Genomic DNA, 20926 nt, shown 5'->3' with positions numbered 1-20926 from the left:
AACTAGTACTGTCCGGCTTAATCTAAAAATAGAGCAGAATTTCACAGAATATTGGATGATATTGGTGTGGTTACAAACAAAGATGATGACTTTGTATTGTGTAACGATCCAGAAAGCGGTATAATTTTATTAGGATGCGAGGCTAGTTTAAAATTTCAGTGTACAATGTCAGAGAAATTTTTTGCTGTTGGTACCTAGTCAATCATTTAGTTGTTATATACATGTATAAATAAAAATATATAAAATTGGCGCAATTAGATGATTATTTTATTGGCGCAAATGATATCTATAGTTTTGAAAATTAGGTGGCGCAAAAGAGGTATTGGCGCAATTAAGTTGTGGCGCAAATGAGTTACTTTTTGGCGCAAAAAGATATCGCCCCTAATTTGGCATTAAAATTAAAAAGATCATATCATAGGGAACATGTGTACTAAGTTTGAAGTCGATTGGACTTCAACTTCATAAAAAACTACCTTGACCAAAAACTTTAACCTGAAGCGGGACAGACAGACGAACGAACGGACGAACGGACGCACAGACCAGAAAACATCATGCCTCCTACTATCGTAGGTGGGGCATAAAAAGGAAAACTTCTCTTTGTTTATCACAACAAATTCAAAGATATATTTAATTTTGAACTATTACCAAACATATAATTATAGATTATTGGTGATCATCTCAACGAGATTGATTTCTCGCTTGAGCCAGGACGGCGAAAGCGAGAAAGGCAATCGAGTTGAGATGAACAATGATAATCTTTTTATCGCTATTTAAACTATGACGACGTTGTCAATTTCATGTCAATTTCATGTCAATTTCGTAGCAACACCACGTGCATGCTTAGTTTCTAGCGATAATTTTCCATCTCAAGCAAGTAGCATGATATGAAAATTATCACAAAAAAAGGTCAAAGGAAAAATGCACAAAAAAGCGATAAAATCTATTACTATGTTTAACTTTTATCTATTTTTCTAAACAGTGAATGAAAAAATCAGAACTTATATAACATAATTACTATTTTTACAGCAGAGTTTTAGCAAAGGTTTTTCTTTACATTATCTCAGAAGAGTTCCATGTTGCTAATTGTTCATTAACTGAAATCACAAGCTTGAGGTTTAATTGAATGTCATGGTATTTTTCTTTAATATTACCATTTTATCAAGTTGTAATGCTAACTGGAGAAAAAGACCTTCTATCAGTTATTTCATTTATTACTTATATGACAAACATGCAATGAAATTTTATAGGACCACAGATGAATTATCACGTTGTGATTGGTTAAATGCCGTCACATGGTGACCCCCTATGAGACTGTATGGGGTTAGTAAGTTTCATATGGGGTTCATGACGCGTTAATGGCGACGTCATCTATTAATGTTGTTGTGTTTCATTGGTTTTTTTTTCAACAAAACGCCGCAGAAAAAGACCAGCCTCCGATAAATTCGTTATACGGTTAACTACTGACCCCCTACGGATCCATAGAGGGTGAATAAAATTCATAGGGGACTCAGCCTCCGGCCTCACCCCCTATGGATTTTACTAACCCTCTATGGATCCGTATGGGGTCAGTAGCGAACCATATAACTTATAGTATTGGCCTCAAGTGGATTTTTTTTTAATTTTTTTTTAAAGTCATAAGAAACGAGTGACCGGTGAAAAATAATGTTCTTCCAATTCTTGAACTAATGCATACAAACATCCTAAACTTCGTCTTCTGTGCTCGAATTTATCATTTTTTTCGTGTAAATTTCGTATAATTGTCAATTTTTTTTCTCAATCGGTCAGTGTTGTTGTGAAAATATGGCAGGTAATTAAAGTTCGTGTTTTGAAGCCGAAGTTTAACGATTGTCACCTGTTTGTCAACAATTGACGAAAAATAAACAAAATAGCATGGAAATTGAGCACGTGTTTAACATGTAAATTCAGATAATAGTTTATTTTAAGGACATCCATGCGTATTGTGGTCACCGGATTTTTACGAGATGGGTCACACTGAGGTCACCTTGCATACGGAAAATATGTCGGGGGAATAGCTTGCTGGAAGGAAGCTATTCAAATAAAGTAAACTTCTTCTAAATATGAATAAATTAAAGAATTTTCTTCAGAAAAAAGTATATGTACATAAGTTTTATAATGAAAACTATCCATTGAGTTATAAAAATCATATGCATTAATTTTTTTTTGATTTGAGGTTTCTTATGACTTTAACAAATTATTGTGTATATAATGTTGATAAATTTGGATTTCCCTAGTTAAAGCTTAGGACAATGACTTAAATGTATATGACATACGCAACAAATCTCAAAAGAAAAAAGTTTATATATTCTAAACTTCTCCAATTATATGAGACAATATATATTGCACAGGTGGTTTTGTAAACAGTATTGGCAAGCAAAGCTTTTTATCTACATGCTATAAATTTCAAACAATAACAGAAAAAATTGGGTTTTTTTAAACAGTAGTCTTCCATGTAAAATTGGTGGTGATTTATTAAGCTAGAAACTCTAAATTATCTATGCATAAACTGAATTGTACGTCCCCAAAAAATGTTATACATGTTGTAATTGAGATTTCTTTTTAAAGAATATGATTAATTGAATTCATACATAGATAGTTACCTGAGTTTAACTTAAAACATAACAGACATACTTTATTAGAAGAAAAAAAATCTATTGTATTTGATGAAATAGTAATGTCAAATAAGGAGATGTGTATTGATTGCCAATGAGACAAAATTCTATTTATCAGAAGATGTTCACCCTTTTACAGAATATGTTTTATAAAAATTTCAAAGAATTTGATTATCATTGTTGATATATCTTATTTTCTATTGTCCATTTGGTTTTGGTAAGAAAAACATACAATTGTTTAAAAAAAAAAAAAAAAAAAACCAAATTCAACAAAAAGCTTCAAAAAATGTAATACTGTACAACATTTAAAACAAATAAAAAGCAGATCAATTAAAACTGGTGAAGTATTATGCATTGATTATAACTGAATAGCTTCACAATACTTTATGAACTCTAAATGTTCGGTTTGTAAAAACTTTTTTGAAATAACGAGTAAAATCCGATCCGTCATGTCTTATAACATCGCAGAATCTTGGCACACTACTACGAACTAGATTTGGTTCAGGTTTCACCAATTCTGGAAGCTGAAATACAAACAAAACAAGAATATATTACTAATACAAACCTTTGACATAAATTTTATTAACATAAGAGTAGTTGTTGGTTGTTGATGTATATCATATATGTTTTTGTCATTATTTAAAACATAAATCGGGCTGTCAGTTTTCTTGACTTGTTTGAATTGTTTTACATTTGTCATTTAGAAGCCTTTTAAAGTGGACTATGCAGTATGGATTTTACTCATTGTTGAAGGCCAAAGGGTGACCTTTTGTTGTTAATTTCTGTGTCCTTTGGTCTCTTGTGGAGAGTTGTCTCATTGGCAAGCATTACACATCTTCTTATTTTCCATATTCAAAAGGCATAACTCCCACCCAAAAATTATTCAGAAGTATTATTCAAACTTGTTTGAGATAATATTGGTGTCAATCTCGGACATAAATTTTATTGAACTATCATGAGAAATATTAGTGTGACATAGCTTACAATTTAAATTTTCATAATATTTACATTTCCAAGTGACAGTCTGACTGATGAAAATAACAAGAATTTTCCACAAAATTTCCAAGTAGTATTATAATGACTGTAGTTTTATCTCTTGCATAGTCGTCCTGAAGATGCATAAAATATTTGCCACTGGACATTAAACAACCAACAATCAAATCAGTCAATCTCTTACATACAAAAACAAGTGTTGAAAGTAGGAGCTTTATACATAGTTTTTTTAGTGAGGCATAATAACCCAAATTTGTCAGGACAATTTGAAAGGTAATCAATCAAAATTTGTAAAGATATCGGAAACCTCAGCTTGTCAGGTCTCAGCAAGGGTACTTTTCATACATTTTCAGGTTGAAATGATCTCTTTGTTTGATTCCTAGAATTGTTCTTATTACAAACAGAGAAATGTTGGTCATCTCAATCAACTGATGCAAGTTAAAACATTGATACTACTTTTTTCAACATACTGTGGATTCATTTATTTTCGTTGGTACCAATTTTTGTGGATTGAGGGAAACTTGCATATTTGTGAATATTTAAATTCGTTGTTTTGGCAAAGTCTGCATACATTCCTTTAGAAATGTTGTATGTCCTTAAATATTTCAAATTTGTGGTTCCCCTGTTCCCATGAAATCCACAAAAATTAGTATCCAATGAATATTAATGAATCCAGTTTTAGTGATAATGTATCTAATAGTAGTGTAAACTTACCACACCATTATCGAAGTCTATTATATCAGGTAGACGACAGCCATCTTCTGTATGAGCCAGACAGATACTGTCCTCTAAAATCATATAATTGGCTTGGTTTTTCTTCATTATTTCATGTATGTCTTTTGGTGTTCTTCTTCCATAAATCTGCATTAACTGCAAAAAAAATACAATTAAACAAAATCTAAAAGGTATGGGATTTTTTTCAAATAAAGTTTAATCCTAAAAATCAGCTTAGTCAGAAAGAATGTCATGTGAATAACCTGTCAATTAAAAAAAAAGTTAAAAAAAAAGTCAATCTGCTTTTTCATGTGATGTGCAAAAAATAACCAAAGTTGTTCAATTTGGTCAGTAGTATCTCAAATAAATAAAGAGCATTGGCAAGTCTAAAAACATCTATATTTTTAAAACCTACGTCTTTGGTTTTAAGTCTGAGTTTCTTGTCTTCGTAATGAGGATGGTTTGTGATTGGTCGACCAGTACACAGTTTAACCCCTGCCAGTAACTGCATACTCCCAGTGAATGAAGCATCCTGTGGTGTATCTTTATTGATCCACTCCATCAGAGCTACTGTATCTGGATCCCAGAATTCCTTTAATTCTTCCAATTCTTTTAAAGCTGGTGGTAAAGCCTGGAAGTTATTTTTTATAAATATTGTACAGATATATATGTGTGTGTAATTTATTAATATTCCTCATTACACAACAATCCATTTAAACCTTCATGAAAAATTAACACAAATACAATGTATAAAAATGAACGTGATTTATATCTCTGGTTGAATTACGAATTCTCTAATTCTTAGTAGATTTATCCTTTTCCTGACATATTGGTTAATTTTTATTTCTCATAACCTTTATCAGCTCATTGGATGAATCAAATTATGTTAACAAAAAATGTAAATTTATTTTTTAATCATTAGAGAAAATGATTCAGGGGGTGGGGGTTTGATCTCAATTCTTCATTAGATTGTTCAAAACTCAATTATGAGATCAAATTTTCTTGCTTTCCTCTGAATTTCTGATTGTGACCTCTATAATAAAGGCAATCATGCCTGATGACTTTACATAGAAAGAAAACATCTTTTTGGAGATCATTGGAAAAGAAAATTAAGTTTGTCTGCATATTGTCTAAAATTCATATGAGAAACAGATTATACCGCCAAATCTTGTGCAATGCAATATTTCTCCTCTTTCAACATTTAAATTTTTTAAATATTTGAAATATTTGAAATGCTCGGCAAGCCTCACATTTTGAATTTGAAAATTCAACAATATCAAATTTAGAAATATTGAATCTTGTTCAATGCAAGGGTAATATTTATATTTTCACTTTTGCAGGTTTAGCTAGAAGATTAATCCACTGATATGTGTAACTGTTGATTAAATGTATAAGGCTTTCAAGTTTTTATAACATTTCTGAGTTGATAAAACACTGTAATTTTGTAGACCAATAAGTATTCTGGTTCTAGAAATAGGGGTTTTACTGTATACTTACCACTGTTAATAATGCAACTAATGTCAGCAGAGTACTAAAATGTCTTACTATCTGTACCTAAAGGTAAAATGTACTACATGTATATATTAAACTTAGAATGAATAAATACCTTGGCCATTATCTGCTGTAAGGCAAGTATTATTTCATGATCAGGGTCATAGCAAAACAATTATTTACATATATAAACCAGTTTTACGATGTCATAAGTATGATCTTCTACCAGACAAAATAGTTCAATGAACATTTTCGAAGTTTTAAATCTGGACATATTTTTTAATGCATATCATTGGAATTATAATATGAGAGTATTTTTTGTATGTAAACCCTCTCTTTCACAGACAAACTAAACATTAAGTCCTCTTTCTTTTATTCATAACCTTCAAATAACATTTATTACTATAATATCTCTTTATAATTTACAAACCATTGTTCCTTGTGTTTTAAGTTGAGTTAGTACAGCCTTCCACATTTTGAGATCACTGACACCAAAACTGGCAAGTATACACATGTATGGTGTCCATAAATACTTCATTCTTAATGTTGACATGGCTAAAGCACCAAAAAATACTCCACAAACTAAATAGGAAAATAAAAATAGGTTTATTCTGACAAAAAAAAAATTGTTTACTATTTATATGTGAGTTATGCATAAATAAAAGAAGAATGTGTGTACAGATGTCCCAGATTGTAGATATGCAAAAGTCAATGTACCAATTCAAACCTACTGACAATTTGATTTCTTTGAAATTTAATGACATTTTGTTCCTGTATGTTGAGTGCACATAATAGCAAATTTGGCAATTTTCCATTTATAAAGGTCCAAACAAATAAATGGTGCAAGTGTACCCACCAAATTTCAAACTAAATATGTGTTTGGTAATAAGATAAATGTGTTTGAAATTCAGAACAATTGGTTGAGGCAAAATTCTAACTATATATGTGCTTGGTAATGAGCAAAACTTATTTAATATAGAGCAATTGCTTGAGGAAAAGTAATGTTAGAGTGCAGAAATTAAAATGTCTACCAGCAATTTTTCATTTATTAATAGGACATATCAGGACAGCCGTTAAAGTGACACCACCTAAATTAAACTTGATTTATATGATGGGGTAAAAAGCCATGTGTATAAGTTTCATAATATTTGGTTGAGTCGTAAATCAAAGAGTGCAAAATGGCAAATTCGGTAATTTTTCCATTTATAAGGGGAGATAACTAAAAAAAACTGTGAACGTGACCCAACACAAATTAGAACTTGATTTGTGTTTGGTGGTAATAAGCAATGTGTATAAGTTTCATATTATTTGGTTGAGGCAAAAGAGCAAGACGGCAAAACAGCTAAATCAGTAATTTTTCCATTTATAAGGGGAAAAACTTGAAAACAGTAAAAAATCGTACAACACAAATTCATACTTAATCTGTGTTTAGTGGTAATATGCAATGTGTATAAGTTTCATAATATTTGGTAGAAGGAAAGTAACATTAGAATGCAATACAGCAAAATAGGTTATTTTTTTCTATTTATAAAAGGACATAACTCAAAAACAGTTAAAAGAGACCCAACACAAATTCAATCTTGATCTATGGTAATAAGCAGTGTATATAAGTTTCATAACATCTGTTTGAGGCAAATTTAAGTCTGAGAACAGAAACAAATTTCGGAGGGTAAGACAGTAAAACAAGGGTAAACCTTGTAGTCCCCTTTGTTCAGCAGCAGGGGTATAAAAATATAATCTGTATATTAGATTAAATCTTACAATGAAAATGCAGTGAGTAACAAATGTTCTCCTTCCAAAACATTAGTGTCCATTCTTAGCTATGGATGGAGTTCATGGATAGAAGTATCACTCACCTTATCTCCTCTGACATTTTTTAAAGGGTTTATATGCTTCTGACCATTTTTACAAGATTAAAATTATCTCAGAGTTACTAAATAATGGTCTGGCTACCTGTATATTGAATTTTTCAATCTTAATAATAACTACTGTGGATTCATTTATTTTCGTGGGTACCAATTTTCGTGGATATTTAATTTCGTGGTTCTGATGAAATCTTCACAAAAGCCTTAAGAAAATGTGGTAGTCGTTGAACATTTAATTTGTGGTTAATGGGTTCCCACGAAATCAACAAATACTGGTATCCAACAAAAAATAATGAATCCACAGTAATCCTCCAAATTCCACACAGAAATTGTAAGTTAACTGGCATATCAAACTCACCAGCATGAAAGGCTAATTCTGGTCTATTGCTAAGTAAATGTGTCTTCTTTATGGCAGGATGGTCTTTGATATTTTCTGTTTCATGTACATTATTGCTGAATAAAAGACAATACATTTCTGTACAGTTAAACTGCCTAATGTTCATAAAAAAAAGTAGTGTAAGTCAATCATAGCTCTGAGTGTTCTGGAATAACAGTATATAGTGAAACCTGTTTCAACCTAACCTTTTTGGGAGTTGGTTTTGGTTGATGTTCGGTTTAATCAGGTTCACAACGCATACAATTTCATATTTGACAGTGGTTAACAACATGTTTGGTTTAAACAGGTTTTCGGTTTATGCAGGATTTGGATTAGCCAGGTTTCACTGTATTTTATAATCAAAATTTTATATTTTTAAATTTTTTTGCATTGCATACAATAAATATGTTACTGTTTTATCAAGTTAGATTAACTTAACCTGCATTATATCCTACAATATAAAATATGAATGAGCAAAATTCAAACCAAATCTTGTTAACACATGCCTGATAGAGGCAAGTTTGCAGATGAAACCTGTTTCTAAATTTTGTCAAGTAATACCAAAGCATCATGATACATGTAAATACACAAAAAAACTTCAAAGATATAATTCAACTCACCTCCAATTCTGTAAAACTGCTATAAAAAGAACAACTAATAAAACTAGATGCGTGGCTACATAAAATGGAAAAACTACTCCTTTGGTGAGCCTCTCAAATGTATTAAATGGCAGACTGACAAAGGCATCAATACATAGATAAAGCTTGGAATCAAAATCTCTGCAAAAAAAAAAATAACAAAAATTATCAAAGGCTTAACTCAATCTGGCATTAACTGTTAGTCCTCTTATTCATTTAATGTTAAGTAAATTGTTTTCATATACTCTTAATTCAGAAATAATTTTAAAAATTTATTGTTGCGATTTTGATAAATGGAATAAAAAATGCAATAATTTTAAATACTTACTATTTCAGGAAAATCAACATGCAGATATTTGTATGAGATATCAGAGTGTGATCTTTCATTGCAATACTCCCTCATATCTCATAATTTACATTGAACAGTTTAAAATGGGACTTGCAAGATACATAATTTCAGTTTCTAGTTAGTAATTCAGACATAAATTGATTAAATAATCATCAGAAAATTGACATAATTAACTGTGAATTCCAAAGATTTAAAATAAATATATAGACAAAGAGTCATAGAATTACCTGGCATGATCTATACTAAATTTACTGAGAATGAACTTAAATATGTGTTCATCAGCCTCTATGTTAATGAGTATCTGAAAAATAAAAAATAAAAATTTTACAGATGAACTTATCAATACCCATTAAAGAAAACTTTAAAAAATAACTATTTGTAAATGTAACAAGTATCTCATATCAGTTTAACTTTGGAAACATCTATTTTCTATATCGTAACAAGTTATTTATTTTCTGACAAAGAACAATAAATGATTCTCCTTTCAATATATATTTTTCCTAACTATAAATAATTGCTTTGTAACATTTATGTTATTTTTCTTGTTATCATTCTGATCAAAATACGAATTTTTACCAAACTAACAAAATACAAAGAAACAAAGATCTGATTTATCACTTTTTGTTTTCAATCAAACAAAAAACATCCTTTGTAGCTATTGTAAATGTGTCCAATAGTAATGTAGGCACAACATAGTTTCAATTTTTACCTTTATAGCTGTGTTAAAAAGAACCATAAGAACTAAAACTGAAACACAGTAAAAAACAGCTTTGGTTAATCTAGATGGAATACTGCATGGCTGGAGTTCTTCCCCCTGATAAAATACAACACACCTTTAAAATAATTTTTAAAAATACTACAAAGGAATAAAAGATTTCTTCATTTATTGAATAAAATACAGGTTTAAATCGTTAAAATGAAATACTGCTTGGATTGAATTCCCCTCACAAACTATATGAAAAACGCAGCTTTTAATCAACCTATACGAAATGAATTTAAGTCCCTTGATAGCTTGCTTTTTAGTGTAAGCCAAGGCTCTGTGTTGAAGACCATACTTTGACCTATAATGGTTTACTTTTACAAATTGTTACTTGGATGGAGAGTTGTCACATTGGCACTCATACCACATCTTTTATATCAATTTGTTGCTATCATTTAATTTCTTATCATTATAAAATAACTTCTATTTATAATATCATGGGCCTGTAAAAAAAGATTCCATAACAGCAATAAAACATAGTATTCATCTTTGTCACTAAAATTTTTAAAATTTTATCTAAAACTAAATAGCTTACCTTAAAATACATAAGTAATAATGAAGCAGGTATAAAACTCATGACTAAAGACCCAAATATCATCAGGTTAACATACTGCAGTATACTGGTTAGAATCAATGAAGCAGCCTGGGCATAAAATACTATTCTCACCTGAAAATAACAGAACAAATGTACTATATATACAGCATCTTTACAGAAAAAACATATTTTATAGGGCTGACATTTGCCATATGTATATCATATACAGTGCTCTAGCTAGAAATCAAAAGGGGCAGGGTGCCAGTGGAGGGCAGGGCACTTTTTATGATAAGAAAAGGCACTGCTCATTTTTTTGTCTACGTTTCTGTGTGTATCACGAGTTAACGAGTGACGAATCTCTTTTTTTTTTTTTTTACTGTATATGTTGGTTTTTTTTAAATAAAGATGCTTTTCATCTATAGTCTTTTTTTTTATTGTTTGTGTAGTTATGAATGATATAGTATATCTTCATCAACATATATTATGTTTTTACAGTTTAACTTCACTCTACCCATTATCAAAGAATATGTGTTTTTTTTATTATCTATATAGGATTTATATTTTTCAAAATACGTCATATGATCTAAACAAATGGAAGTTTTTAACGACCTTGACTGACTATACAGCCCTTGCACGGTCGGTAAATCATATGAGACCATTACTGATTTAACAATGTTAACAACATGGATTGCTAAAAGTATAATTATCAAGTAGAAATTGCAATATATATTTTTTAATATGTTCAAAGACAGTTAATATCTTTAAGGTAACATTATTATGTTATTATATATTCAATTAGTAATTTATTCCTTTTTTTGATACTAGATAATATTTTTAGAGCACAAATTTGTAATAAGCTAAAACAGGGGAAGTAACTCCAAAATCAATTTCCACCACATTTGGTTTAATTGAAAACTGTGCTTGTCGCTAACAAGTTGAGATGGAAGGCATTTCTGTAAAGGCATAGTTTTATTTTGATGACTTAAATTCAATTCTAAAGTCATGGAAGTCTTCATTTATATACGCTCTTCCATTGTGACTTGGAGATCGAAAATGCCGACCCAAGCTAAACACACTCGCTGACATTGTCCTAATTAAATTACCTAGTTATTAACACCTTTGAAGTCTTTATCATTGTAATTGATTGTAATGACATGATTAACCTGGGGGCAATCACACAGGTGTCATATATGTAATTAACTTGGAGATCAGAAATCGATGAAACAAAATTTTACCAAAACGGCACAAGATAATTTTGGAAAAAGACGTCAGGGCAGAAGGGCGCGGATGAAGGCACCCAGGACGCGGCTAAGGGCACCCAGGGCGCAGCACCCTTCTATTTTGGGCTAGCGAGACCACTGATATATATTAAGTGCCAATCTGCCTTAGAATCATGCAGTGGTGAAAACAGAACAAACAAAAACCTACTTATGTTGACATTAATTTATGTTCAAAATGTATAGTGGTGTTGTCAACGTATATTTGTTCCACCTAACAGAAGTTCCAATGGAAACTTTGTTATAAACAATGTCATAATATCTGTTCCTGTTGGAACAAATATTCTATACCATTTATTCCGTTAGGAACATTTACTGTAATATTTATTCCAGTGGAAATAAAATTCCAGAATATTGTTTCCATTTGGAACTTATATTATGAAAGAACTTCTATTCCGTGACATAGATTTATGTTTTTTTCTGTCATGTTTTTGATTTTTTCAAAATTGCCTGATTCTTACAAAGACTGGTACTTGATGATATATTTACAAAGCTTTCACATAAAAGTGCTTATTCAATATTGCTACATTATAGGTGTACCCTTCATTCTTTCAGCATAATATATTATATGTGATGCGTTTAATTTCCATAAACTCATGTGTTGATATCCTTAAGCTTAATCCATTACTAGCAATATTCATAGAAATACTGCTAAAGCACATTTAGCTTGCATTTGTTAATGTGTAAAACTGTATGCCGCAGCTACTAAGTTGTGATACTGAATGCCATCTTTACCATATGGGTTTTTCACATTGTTGAAGGCCGAGCAGTTGCCCATAATTGCTTACATTTATTTTAACTTCAGTGGATAGTAATCTCCTACCACATCTCCTTATTTTTAAAAACCATGATCAAACTGAACAGTAATCAAATAGCAGATTGCTCTGAAGGATACGATTGCCATTGTTTCATTGACACATGTATGCATGTATGATGTAGCTGGATAATATTATTTTCAAAACTAATTCAAATGACAAACAGACATGTAAAATAGTTACAAAATAGCCAAACCCGGATAAAAGTGTATGAACAATGTACTTAGGTCTATTGTGTTTTATTTTTGTACTATCAATACAAAATGTACCAAGTTTACTTTCCACAGCAGTCACTGACTGACTCAGAGTGAGAGATGTCAGAGAAGGTATTTTATTTCACTCATTGGTTATTATATTTTATTAAGTGTCTGTTAGCGATGCGCCGAGGTATAGTCAGCAATGTGCTGATGGATCGTCGTATGATGTAGATTTCAATTCGTATCTTATCACCTTTTTTCCTACGTTAATTCTAGGAGGAACCCCATTCCTAACTCTTTAAATATTTAATTTCCTTTGGGTCAGTCATCATGGCTCCTTTCTGTACACATTTATCGGTTTAAATTTCATTCGTTTTTAATATAATACGACGTTTATTGACTGAACGAGCTAATACTCGATGTCTTGTTTATATTCAGAATTCACGGAAGTTACTGCCGGAAGGGAGACAACTCGAAACGATAATATGGAAGACTCCATTTCGCCTAAAGGGGTGTTCTACGATGTGGAATATATCTATTTTAATCTAAATGATGCATATGATTTAAAATTATGCAACAACAATAACCCTCAATAGCAGACATACATAGAAAAGATCCCATGAGTTATAAATTAATTAATTGAGTGGGGAATCCAGAGCAACCATTCAATCTAAAACCCCTTAAAGTCAAGAAGACTATACGCATGCGCATAATTTCCAAATCAAACCCTGGAGCAAGATATATTAAATGCTTATTAAACAACCTAGATGGTTCCAAATTTCTTTATGGAAGTACAATCTCAAATATCAGTTTCATAACGGTAACATATTAGAAAAACTCCACTTCAGTTCTTATATGACAGAAATAGATTTATCGGTATTCAGAGAACTCTCGCATTTTATCAAAACTGGGAATTCCCTCTGACGTGTTTCTAAATTTATAACTACACTAAATATAAATACTGCTTAATTCTGATTTTCCGTGTTGTTAAAAACATGCATCGAAGTCAAGGGAATTATCAAACATGAAGATTATGAAAAGAACATTATAGGAAAGTTGTTTAAGTTCAATCCCTTTGTTTGTTTTTACCTTTTAAAGCAAGACAATCATAAGAATCTGAGATGTTCCTTAATGTTTAGAATAAAACGATTGACGTGAGGGAAATTGCTCTGAGCCACCTGTATAAGTCTACAGATTGCTTGAAAGAAATCGTATCCAAAAAACAGATGAACTGTACCTTTCTTGGTGGAATCATATCTAGTACCCATACACCAAACAAGGCAAAGGCTTGTAACAAGAATATAAACTGGTTAAACTGCCAAAACAAGGCAAACAGGAATGTACTGACAAATATTATCCATATACACAATTTCTGAAATAAAGAAAAAATAAAATATTCATAATATTAACTGTAAATCTCTAAAAAACAAGAAGCTCTCAAGAGCCTGAATCGCTCACCTTAATTCTTTTGGTTAAATCTCTCATCAATGATTATTTTGGCTTTTCAATTTATTTAAATGTTTTTGGATCGTCCTATTTTCTTCAAAAGCCAAAAAAAATAATCATTTTCTCCTATGTTCTATTTTAGCCATAGGAGCTATGTTTCTTGACATACAAGGAAATAAAATATAAAATTTATACTAGATACTCTGAAACTCATTGAGCCTAAGTTTGGCTGAAATTGATACAGCAGTTTCAAAGGAGAAGATTTTTAAAAGTAAGTCAACATGATGAACAAATTGTGAAAAAAGTCTTTAAAGGGCAATAACTCCTTAAGGGGTCAATTGACAATTTTGGTCAAATTGACTTAATTGAAGATCTTACTTTGCTGAACATTATTGCTGTTTACAGTTTATTTCTATCTATAATTATATTCAAGATAATAAACAACCAGATGCTCCGCAGGGCGTAGCTTTATACGACCGCAGAGGTTGAACCCTGAACGGTTGGGGCAAGTATGGACACAACATTCAAGCTGGATTCAGCTCTAAATTTGGATTGTGATTAAATAGTTGACACAGCATAGGTTTCTGACACAGAATGAATGTGTTCTAATGAACTTAAAATTTTTGTTTTCTCTTAGAGCAATTCACTATGCTGTTGAATATTAATCCTCTCAAAAAAATGTTTAAAGAAATTTTCTTTTTTATTTATGAAATTTCAAATGAGAAAAATTGAACCCAATTTTTTTAATCACATCCCCCTTTCCCTTATTCCAAAACTAATCTCAATTAAAATTTCTAATGGAGTTTGCAACAATAACTACTCATTTAAATACATCATAAAATATTAAGATGTAAAAAAACTGCTTGTTATCACTGAATGGTAAAGATTATTTTAATTTATCAGTTGGTAGTAAAAAGTGAATATACATTGTATATTGTATAAAACAAAGATTTAAGTTGATTCTGGACAAAGAAAGATAACTCCAATTAAAAAAAAATCTTGCTATTGCACAATATTTTGCAATTAGATATTTCTTGCTTACTATTCTGGACAAAGAAAGATAACTCTAATTAAAAAAAAATTTGCTATTTCACAATATTGTGCAATTAGATATTTCTTGCCATTGCGCAATACTGTGCAATTGAAAAGACTTGCTATTGCACAATACTTAATATAATAATTTTAGATCCTGATTTGGATCAACTTGAAAACTGGGCCCATAATAAAACATCTAAGTACATTTTTGGATTCAGCATATCAAAGAACCCCAAGATTTCAATTTTTGTTAAAATCAGACTAAGTTTAATTTTGGACCCTTTGGACTTTAGTGTAGACCAATTTGAAAACAGGACCAAAAATGAAGAATCTACATACACAGTTAGATTTGGTATATCAAAGAACCCCATTTATTCAATTTTTGATGAAATCAAACAAAGTTTAATTTTGGATCCCGATTTCGACCAACTTGAAAACTGGGCCAATAATCAAGAATCTAAGTACATTTTTAGATTCAGCATATCAAAGAACCTAACTGATTCATTTTTTGTCAAAATCAAACTAAGTTTAATTTTGGACCCTTTGGACCTTAATGTAGACCAATTTGAAAACGGGACCAAAAGTTAAGAATCTACATACACAGTCATGACAGTTAGATTCGGCATATCAAAGAACCCCAATTATTCAATTTTGATGAAATCAAACAAAGTTTAATTTTGGACCCTTTGGGCCCCTTATTCTGTTGGGACCAAAACTCCCAAAATCAATACCAACCTTCCTTTTATGGTCATAAACCTTATGTTTAAATTTCATAGATTTCTATTTACTTATACTAACGTTATGGTGCGAAAACCAAGAAAAATGCTTATTTGGGTCCCTTTTTGGCCCCTAATTCCTAAACTGTTGGGACCTAAACTCCCAAAATCAATACCAACCTTCCTTTTGTGGTCATTAACATTGAGTTTAAATTTTATTGATTTCTATTTACTTAAACTAAAGTTATTGTGCGAAAACCAAGAATAATGCTTATTTGGGCCCTTTTTTGGCCCCTAATTCCTAAACTGTTGAAACCAAAACTCCCAAAATCAATCCCAACCGTTCTTTTGTGGTCATAAACCTTGTGTTAAAATTTCATAGATTTTTATTAACTTAAACTAAAGTTATAGTGCGAAAACCAAGAAAATGCTTATTTGGGCCCTTTTTGGCCCCTAATTCCTAAAATGTTGGGACCAAAACTCCCAAAATCAATACCAACCTTCCTTTTGTGGTCAAAAACCTTGTGTTAAAATTTCATACATTTCCATTCACTTTTACTAAAGTTAGAGTGCGAAAACTAAAAGTATTCTGACGACGACGACGACGCAGACAACGACGACGACGACGCAGACGACGACGCCAACGTGATAGCAATATACGACGAAAATTTTTTCAAATTTTGTGGTCGTATAAAAACAGCAAAATTTCCTTAAAATTATCAATTCAGGGGCAGCAACCCAACAACAGGTTGTCTGATTCATCTGAAAATTTCAGGGCAGATAGATCTTGACCTGATAAACAATATTACCCACGTCAGATTTGCTCTAAATGCTTTGGTTTTTGAGTTATAAGCCAAAAACTGCATTTGACCCCTATGTTCTATTTTTAGCAATGGTGACCATGTTTGTTGATAGATCATAACTTCGGATACAATTTACAAACTAGATACCCTAAGGAACATTCAGTTAAAGTTTGGAAGTATTTGGCCCAGTAGTTTCAGAGGAGAAGATTTTTGTAAAAGATTACTAAGATTTACGAAAAATGGTTAAAAATTGACTATAAAGGGCAATAACTCCTAAAGGGGTCAACTGACCATTTCCGTCATGTTGACTTATTTGTAAATCTTACTTTGCTGAACATTATTGCTGTTTACAGTTTATCTCTATCTATAATAATATTCAAGATAATAACCAAAAACAGCAAAATTTCTTTAAAATTACCAATTCCGGGGCAGTAACCCAACTACAGGTTGTCTGATTCATCTGAAAATTTCACGGCAGATAGATCTTGACCTGATAAACAATATTATCCCATGTCAGATTTGCTCTAAATGCTTTGGTTTTTGAGTTATAAGCCAAAAACTGCATTTGACCCCTATGTTCTGTTTTTAGCAATGGCGACCATGTTTGTTGATAGATCATAACTTCGGATACAATTTACAAACTAGATACCCTAAGGAACATTCAGTTAAAGTTTGGAAGTATTTGGCCCAGTAGTTTCAGAGGAGAAGATTTTTGTAAAAGATTACTAAGATTTATGAAAAATGGTTAAAAATTGACTATAAAGGGCAATAACTCCTAAAGGGGTCAACTGACCATTTCCGTCCTGTTGACTTATTTGTAAATCTTACTTTGCTGAACATTATTCCTGTTTACAGTTTATCTCTATCTATAATAATATTCAAGATAATAACCAAAAACAGCAAAATTTCCTTAAAATTACCAATTCAGGGGCAGCAACCCAACAACAGGTTGTCTGATTCATCTGAAAATTTCAGGGCAGATAGATCTTGACCTGATAAACAATATAACCCCATGTCAGATTTGCTCTAAATGCTTTGGTTTTTGAGTTATAAGCCAAAAACTGCATTTGACCCCTATTTTCTATTTTTAGCAATGGCGACCATGTTTGTTGATAGATCATAACTTCAGATACAATTTACAAACTAGATACCCTAAGGAACATTCAGTTAAAGTTTGGAAGTATTTGGCCCAGTAGTTTCAGAGGAGAAGATTTTTGTAAAAGATTACTAAGATTTACGAAAAATGGTTAAAAATTGACTATAAAGGGCAATAACTCCTAAAGGGGTCAACTGACCATTTCCGTCATGTTGACTTATTTGTAAATCTTACTTTGTTGAACATTATTCCTGTTTACAGTTTATCTCTATCTATAATAATATTCAAGATAATAACCAAAAACAGCAAAATTTCCTTAAAATTACCAATTCAGGGACAGCAACCCAACAACGGGTTGTCTGATTCATCTGAAAATTTCAGGGCAGATAGATCTTGACCTGATAAACAATATTACCCACGTCAGATTTGCTCTAAATGCTTTGGTTTTTGAGTTATAAGCCAAAAACTGCATTTGACCCCTATGTTCTATTTTTAGCAATGGCGACCATGTTTGTTGATAGATCAAAACTTCGGATACAATTTATAAATTAGATACCCTAAGGAACATTCAGTGAAAGTTTGAAAGTATTTGGCCCAGTAGTTTCAGAGGAGAAGATTCTTGAAATAGTTTACGATGACGACAGACGACGGACGACGACGGACGCCAAGTGATGGCATAAGCTCACTTGGCCCTTCGTGACAGGTGAGCTAAAAATATTGCAAAGAAATAATGTGAAACAAAAACAGAAAGTTGCATTTTAAATTCTGATAGTATTATATGTATTCAGGAATTCACAGTAATGTCTCACATTTGTGTCAAGTGTTCAAAAATCAATATGATACAAGTCTGCAATAGCTTTTAAATTTGCAGTATTTGAAGTTGGTTTGCTGGTTCCGGTAGCTAGTTTTTGTTTAACATGATTGCTTAAAGGATTTATTTTTGGTGACCTCTCATGGTGGTCAAATTCAGCAATGGAAAAATGAAAAATAGCTAGGACGTAAACCAATAAATCTGGGTGTATGCTAGCCATGTAAACAGCGTCTTAAATATTTAACGATAATAAAAAAAATATTAACTAATGAATCTTGTTTTATAATCAATCAATCACCTCCTTAAACTAATAACTCCTCTCTTTTGAGTTATCAAACAACAGGTATTAAATAATTTCATTCCAACAATGGTAGTTTATCAAAAGTTTTAGACTAAATACTAAATGAATGATATAAACCACAATAAAATATATTAACTGGATTAGGAGCCAAATGTTTTTCATCCTTTAAATTTCTCATGGTTTGAGATCTCCCCTTTTCAGAAAATTTGATATAAATATACTTGATATTTCTTTGTATAAACTAATCATATTTTTATTTCCTGACACCTTACCCAGTCTTACCAAATTTGATCATACCTCCTTTACAAGTGTGAGATTAGGTCTAAAGAAAAATGAAATCGCTGCAATCTGTACCCATAGAAATGGCAGTGAAAAGCTCTCTCTTAATGGTACCACATACTCAACTCTGGTCACATCTACCCTGAAATGTTGTAATGTAATTACTGTAAAAGATAAAATATATAATCATCAGCAGTTTTTTTTCTGCTGCTTATGAATGGTGTAATTTTATATGTTTTATATGTATAGTTTATGTTTCATTTTACTACATTCAAAGTATGGATCTGATACAGTACTATGTGTCGCATATAATTGCTGCTGTCAGTGTAATGTTGACGGCCATAAACTAAATCCATTTATCAGGATTGTCATGTGTTTGGTTTTTGGTCATGTGTTCCTATATATTCAGTCTCTTTAATTATGGTTATATTTTTTTTTAGGACAAACCATTAGTTTAAAGTACACATTTTACTCATTGTATGTTTTAAGAGCCTGAACAGGTCAATCATTTATAACAATAAAGAGATTAAAGTGGTCTTAATAGCATTCATTTCAGTGGCTGTCATTTGTTGCTGTATTTCAGACTTGCTTTTATTTATTTGTTTTGTACATACATTGGGCCATTAGATTTCTGGTTAGTATTGTTTAACATTTGTCATTATTTCAGGGCCTTTTATAGCTATGTAGTATGGGTTTTGCTCATTGTTGAAGACCGTACAGTGGCCTATTGTTTTTGACTTCTGTGCTTTTTTGTCTCTGGTGGAGAGTTGTCTGATTGGCTCTCATATCACATCTTCTTATTTTATGTTAACTTTATGTGACAGAAGAAAAGAATATGTTGAACAGATCTGAGAGTGTAATATTATATGTCTATAAATTTACTGAATAGTTACTTGTTGAAAATGTAGAAACAAGCAGCAAGTATTCCTGCCAACCAAGATCCACTCAGCATCCATGATGTGGCAAATAAGGCCCAAATTAACATGGCATGGAGTCCCCATACTGTATTCATGTAAAAATATACAGGTTCAACCCAACTCTACAAAATAGTCATTCATACTAGTTTTACAAAATGTAGAAGATTTTTCAGTCCACAAATGATCTAATCACAAACTTCAACCAATTGTTCACATAGCTATTGATTAAATAGACACCTAGGTCAAACTATTGTGAAGATTTTTGTAAGGGTTGGGACAAACACCTGTTCCTAATATAAACAAATTCTTACAAAGGCAGTGATTACTTTTAAAAATATACATTGATACATTTAATAAATGTGGAATTTAAACAAGATGAATTGGAAAAGGCAAAGACAGAAAGAAAGAAAACTATACAACTTACACAATGAAAATCACAAGCATTCTGAGAATATTGCATGGTGATACATAGTCCCCTACCTGTCAAAATTTAATTGTACTTGAACAAAATGCAAACTTGGTTTGTAACTTGTCATTATAAAACAGTGCACCTTTCCTCAATGTTTTTTTTTTTGCATACTTGATTTACATAGGATTTTTCAATAAAATGTTGAAAATATGCTTTAAAGTACTAATGCATTGCAAAAAACTAATATTTCATCAAATAAATTTTAAGTCAGATATTCTTAGGTATACCCTTTTCATATTGGATACAAATTTAAGTCTGATGCAGACATTTCATAGTCAAAGCGTTACAACTGAGGTATTTCACAGGTGTCAAAAGGTGTCATTATGGAGTAAAGGGGGTGGCGTCATTATGGAGGAAAGGGTTATTCAATATCTTGAAGCATGACGAAAAAAGTGGGGGAAACTGAATATTTG

The 20926-nt window shown here is 31.3% G+C and overlaps 1 protein-coding gene across 3 annotated transcripts in view; it reads right to left on the bottom strand.

The window, feature by feature from the left end:
- Positions 1–2203: 2203 nt before the first annotated feature.
- The window catches only part of LOC139490926 (protein C-mannosyl-transferase DPY19L3-like), a 45922-nt gene continuing 27199 nt past the window's right edge, over positions 2204–20926 (bottom strand). For all 3 annotated transcript variants that reach the window (XM_071278071.1, XM_071278072.1, XM_071278069.1), the window contains 13 exons: positions 20021–20166; positions 19146–19269; positions 13878–14012; positions 10352–10483; positions 9766–9870; positions 9284–9357; positions 8690–8848; positions 8052–8146; positions 6259–6410; positions 5835–5891; positions 4753–4968; positions 4338–4493; positions 2204–3154 (listed from right to left, as the gene is read on the bottom strand). In XM_071278071.1, coding sequence (XP_071134172.1) covers positions 3005–3154; positions 4338–4493; positions 4753–4968; positions 5835–5891; positions 6259–6410; positions 8052–8146; positions 8690–8848; positions 9284–9357; positions 9766–9870; positions 10352–10483; positions 13878–14012; positions 19146–19269; positions 20021–20166 — 1701 coding nt within the window. In that variant the 3' untranslated portion in view covers positions 2204–3004. The remainder of the gene's footprint in view (positions 3155–4337; positions 4494–4752; positions 4969–5834; positions 5892–6258; positions 6411–8051; positions 8147–8689; positions 8849–9283; positions 9358–9765; positions 9871–10351; positions 10484–13877; positions 14013–19145; positions 19270–20020; positions 20167–20926) is intronic.

Source organism: Mytilus edulis, chromosome 10, assembly GCF_963676685.1.
Source record: "Mytilus edulis chromosome 10, xbMytEdul2.2, whole genome shotgun sequence".
NCBI lineage: Eukaryota > Metazoa > Mollusca > Bivalvia > Mytilida > Mytilidae > Mytilus > Mytilus edulis.
Note: the sequence above shows the minus strand (reverse complement) of the source record. Positions and strands in the feature narration are given on the sequence as shown.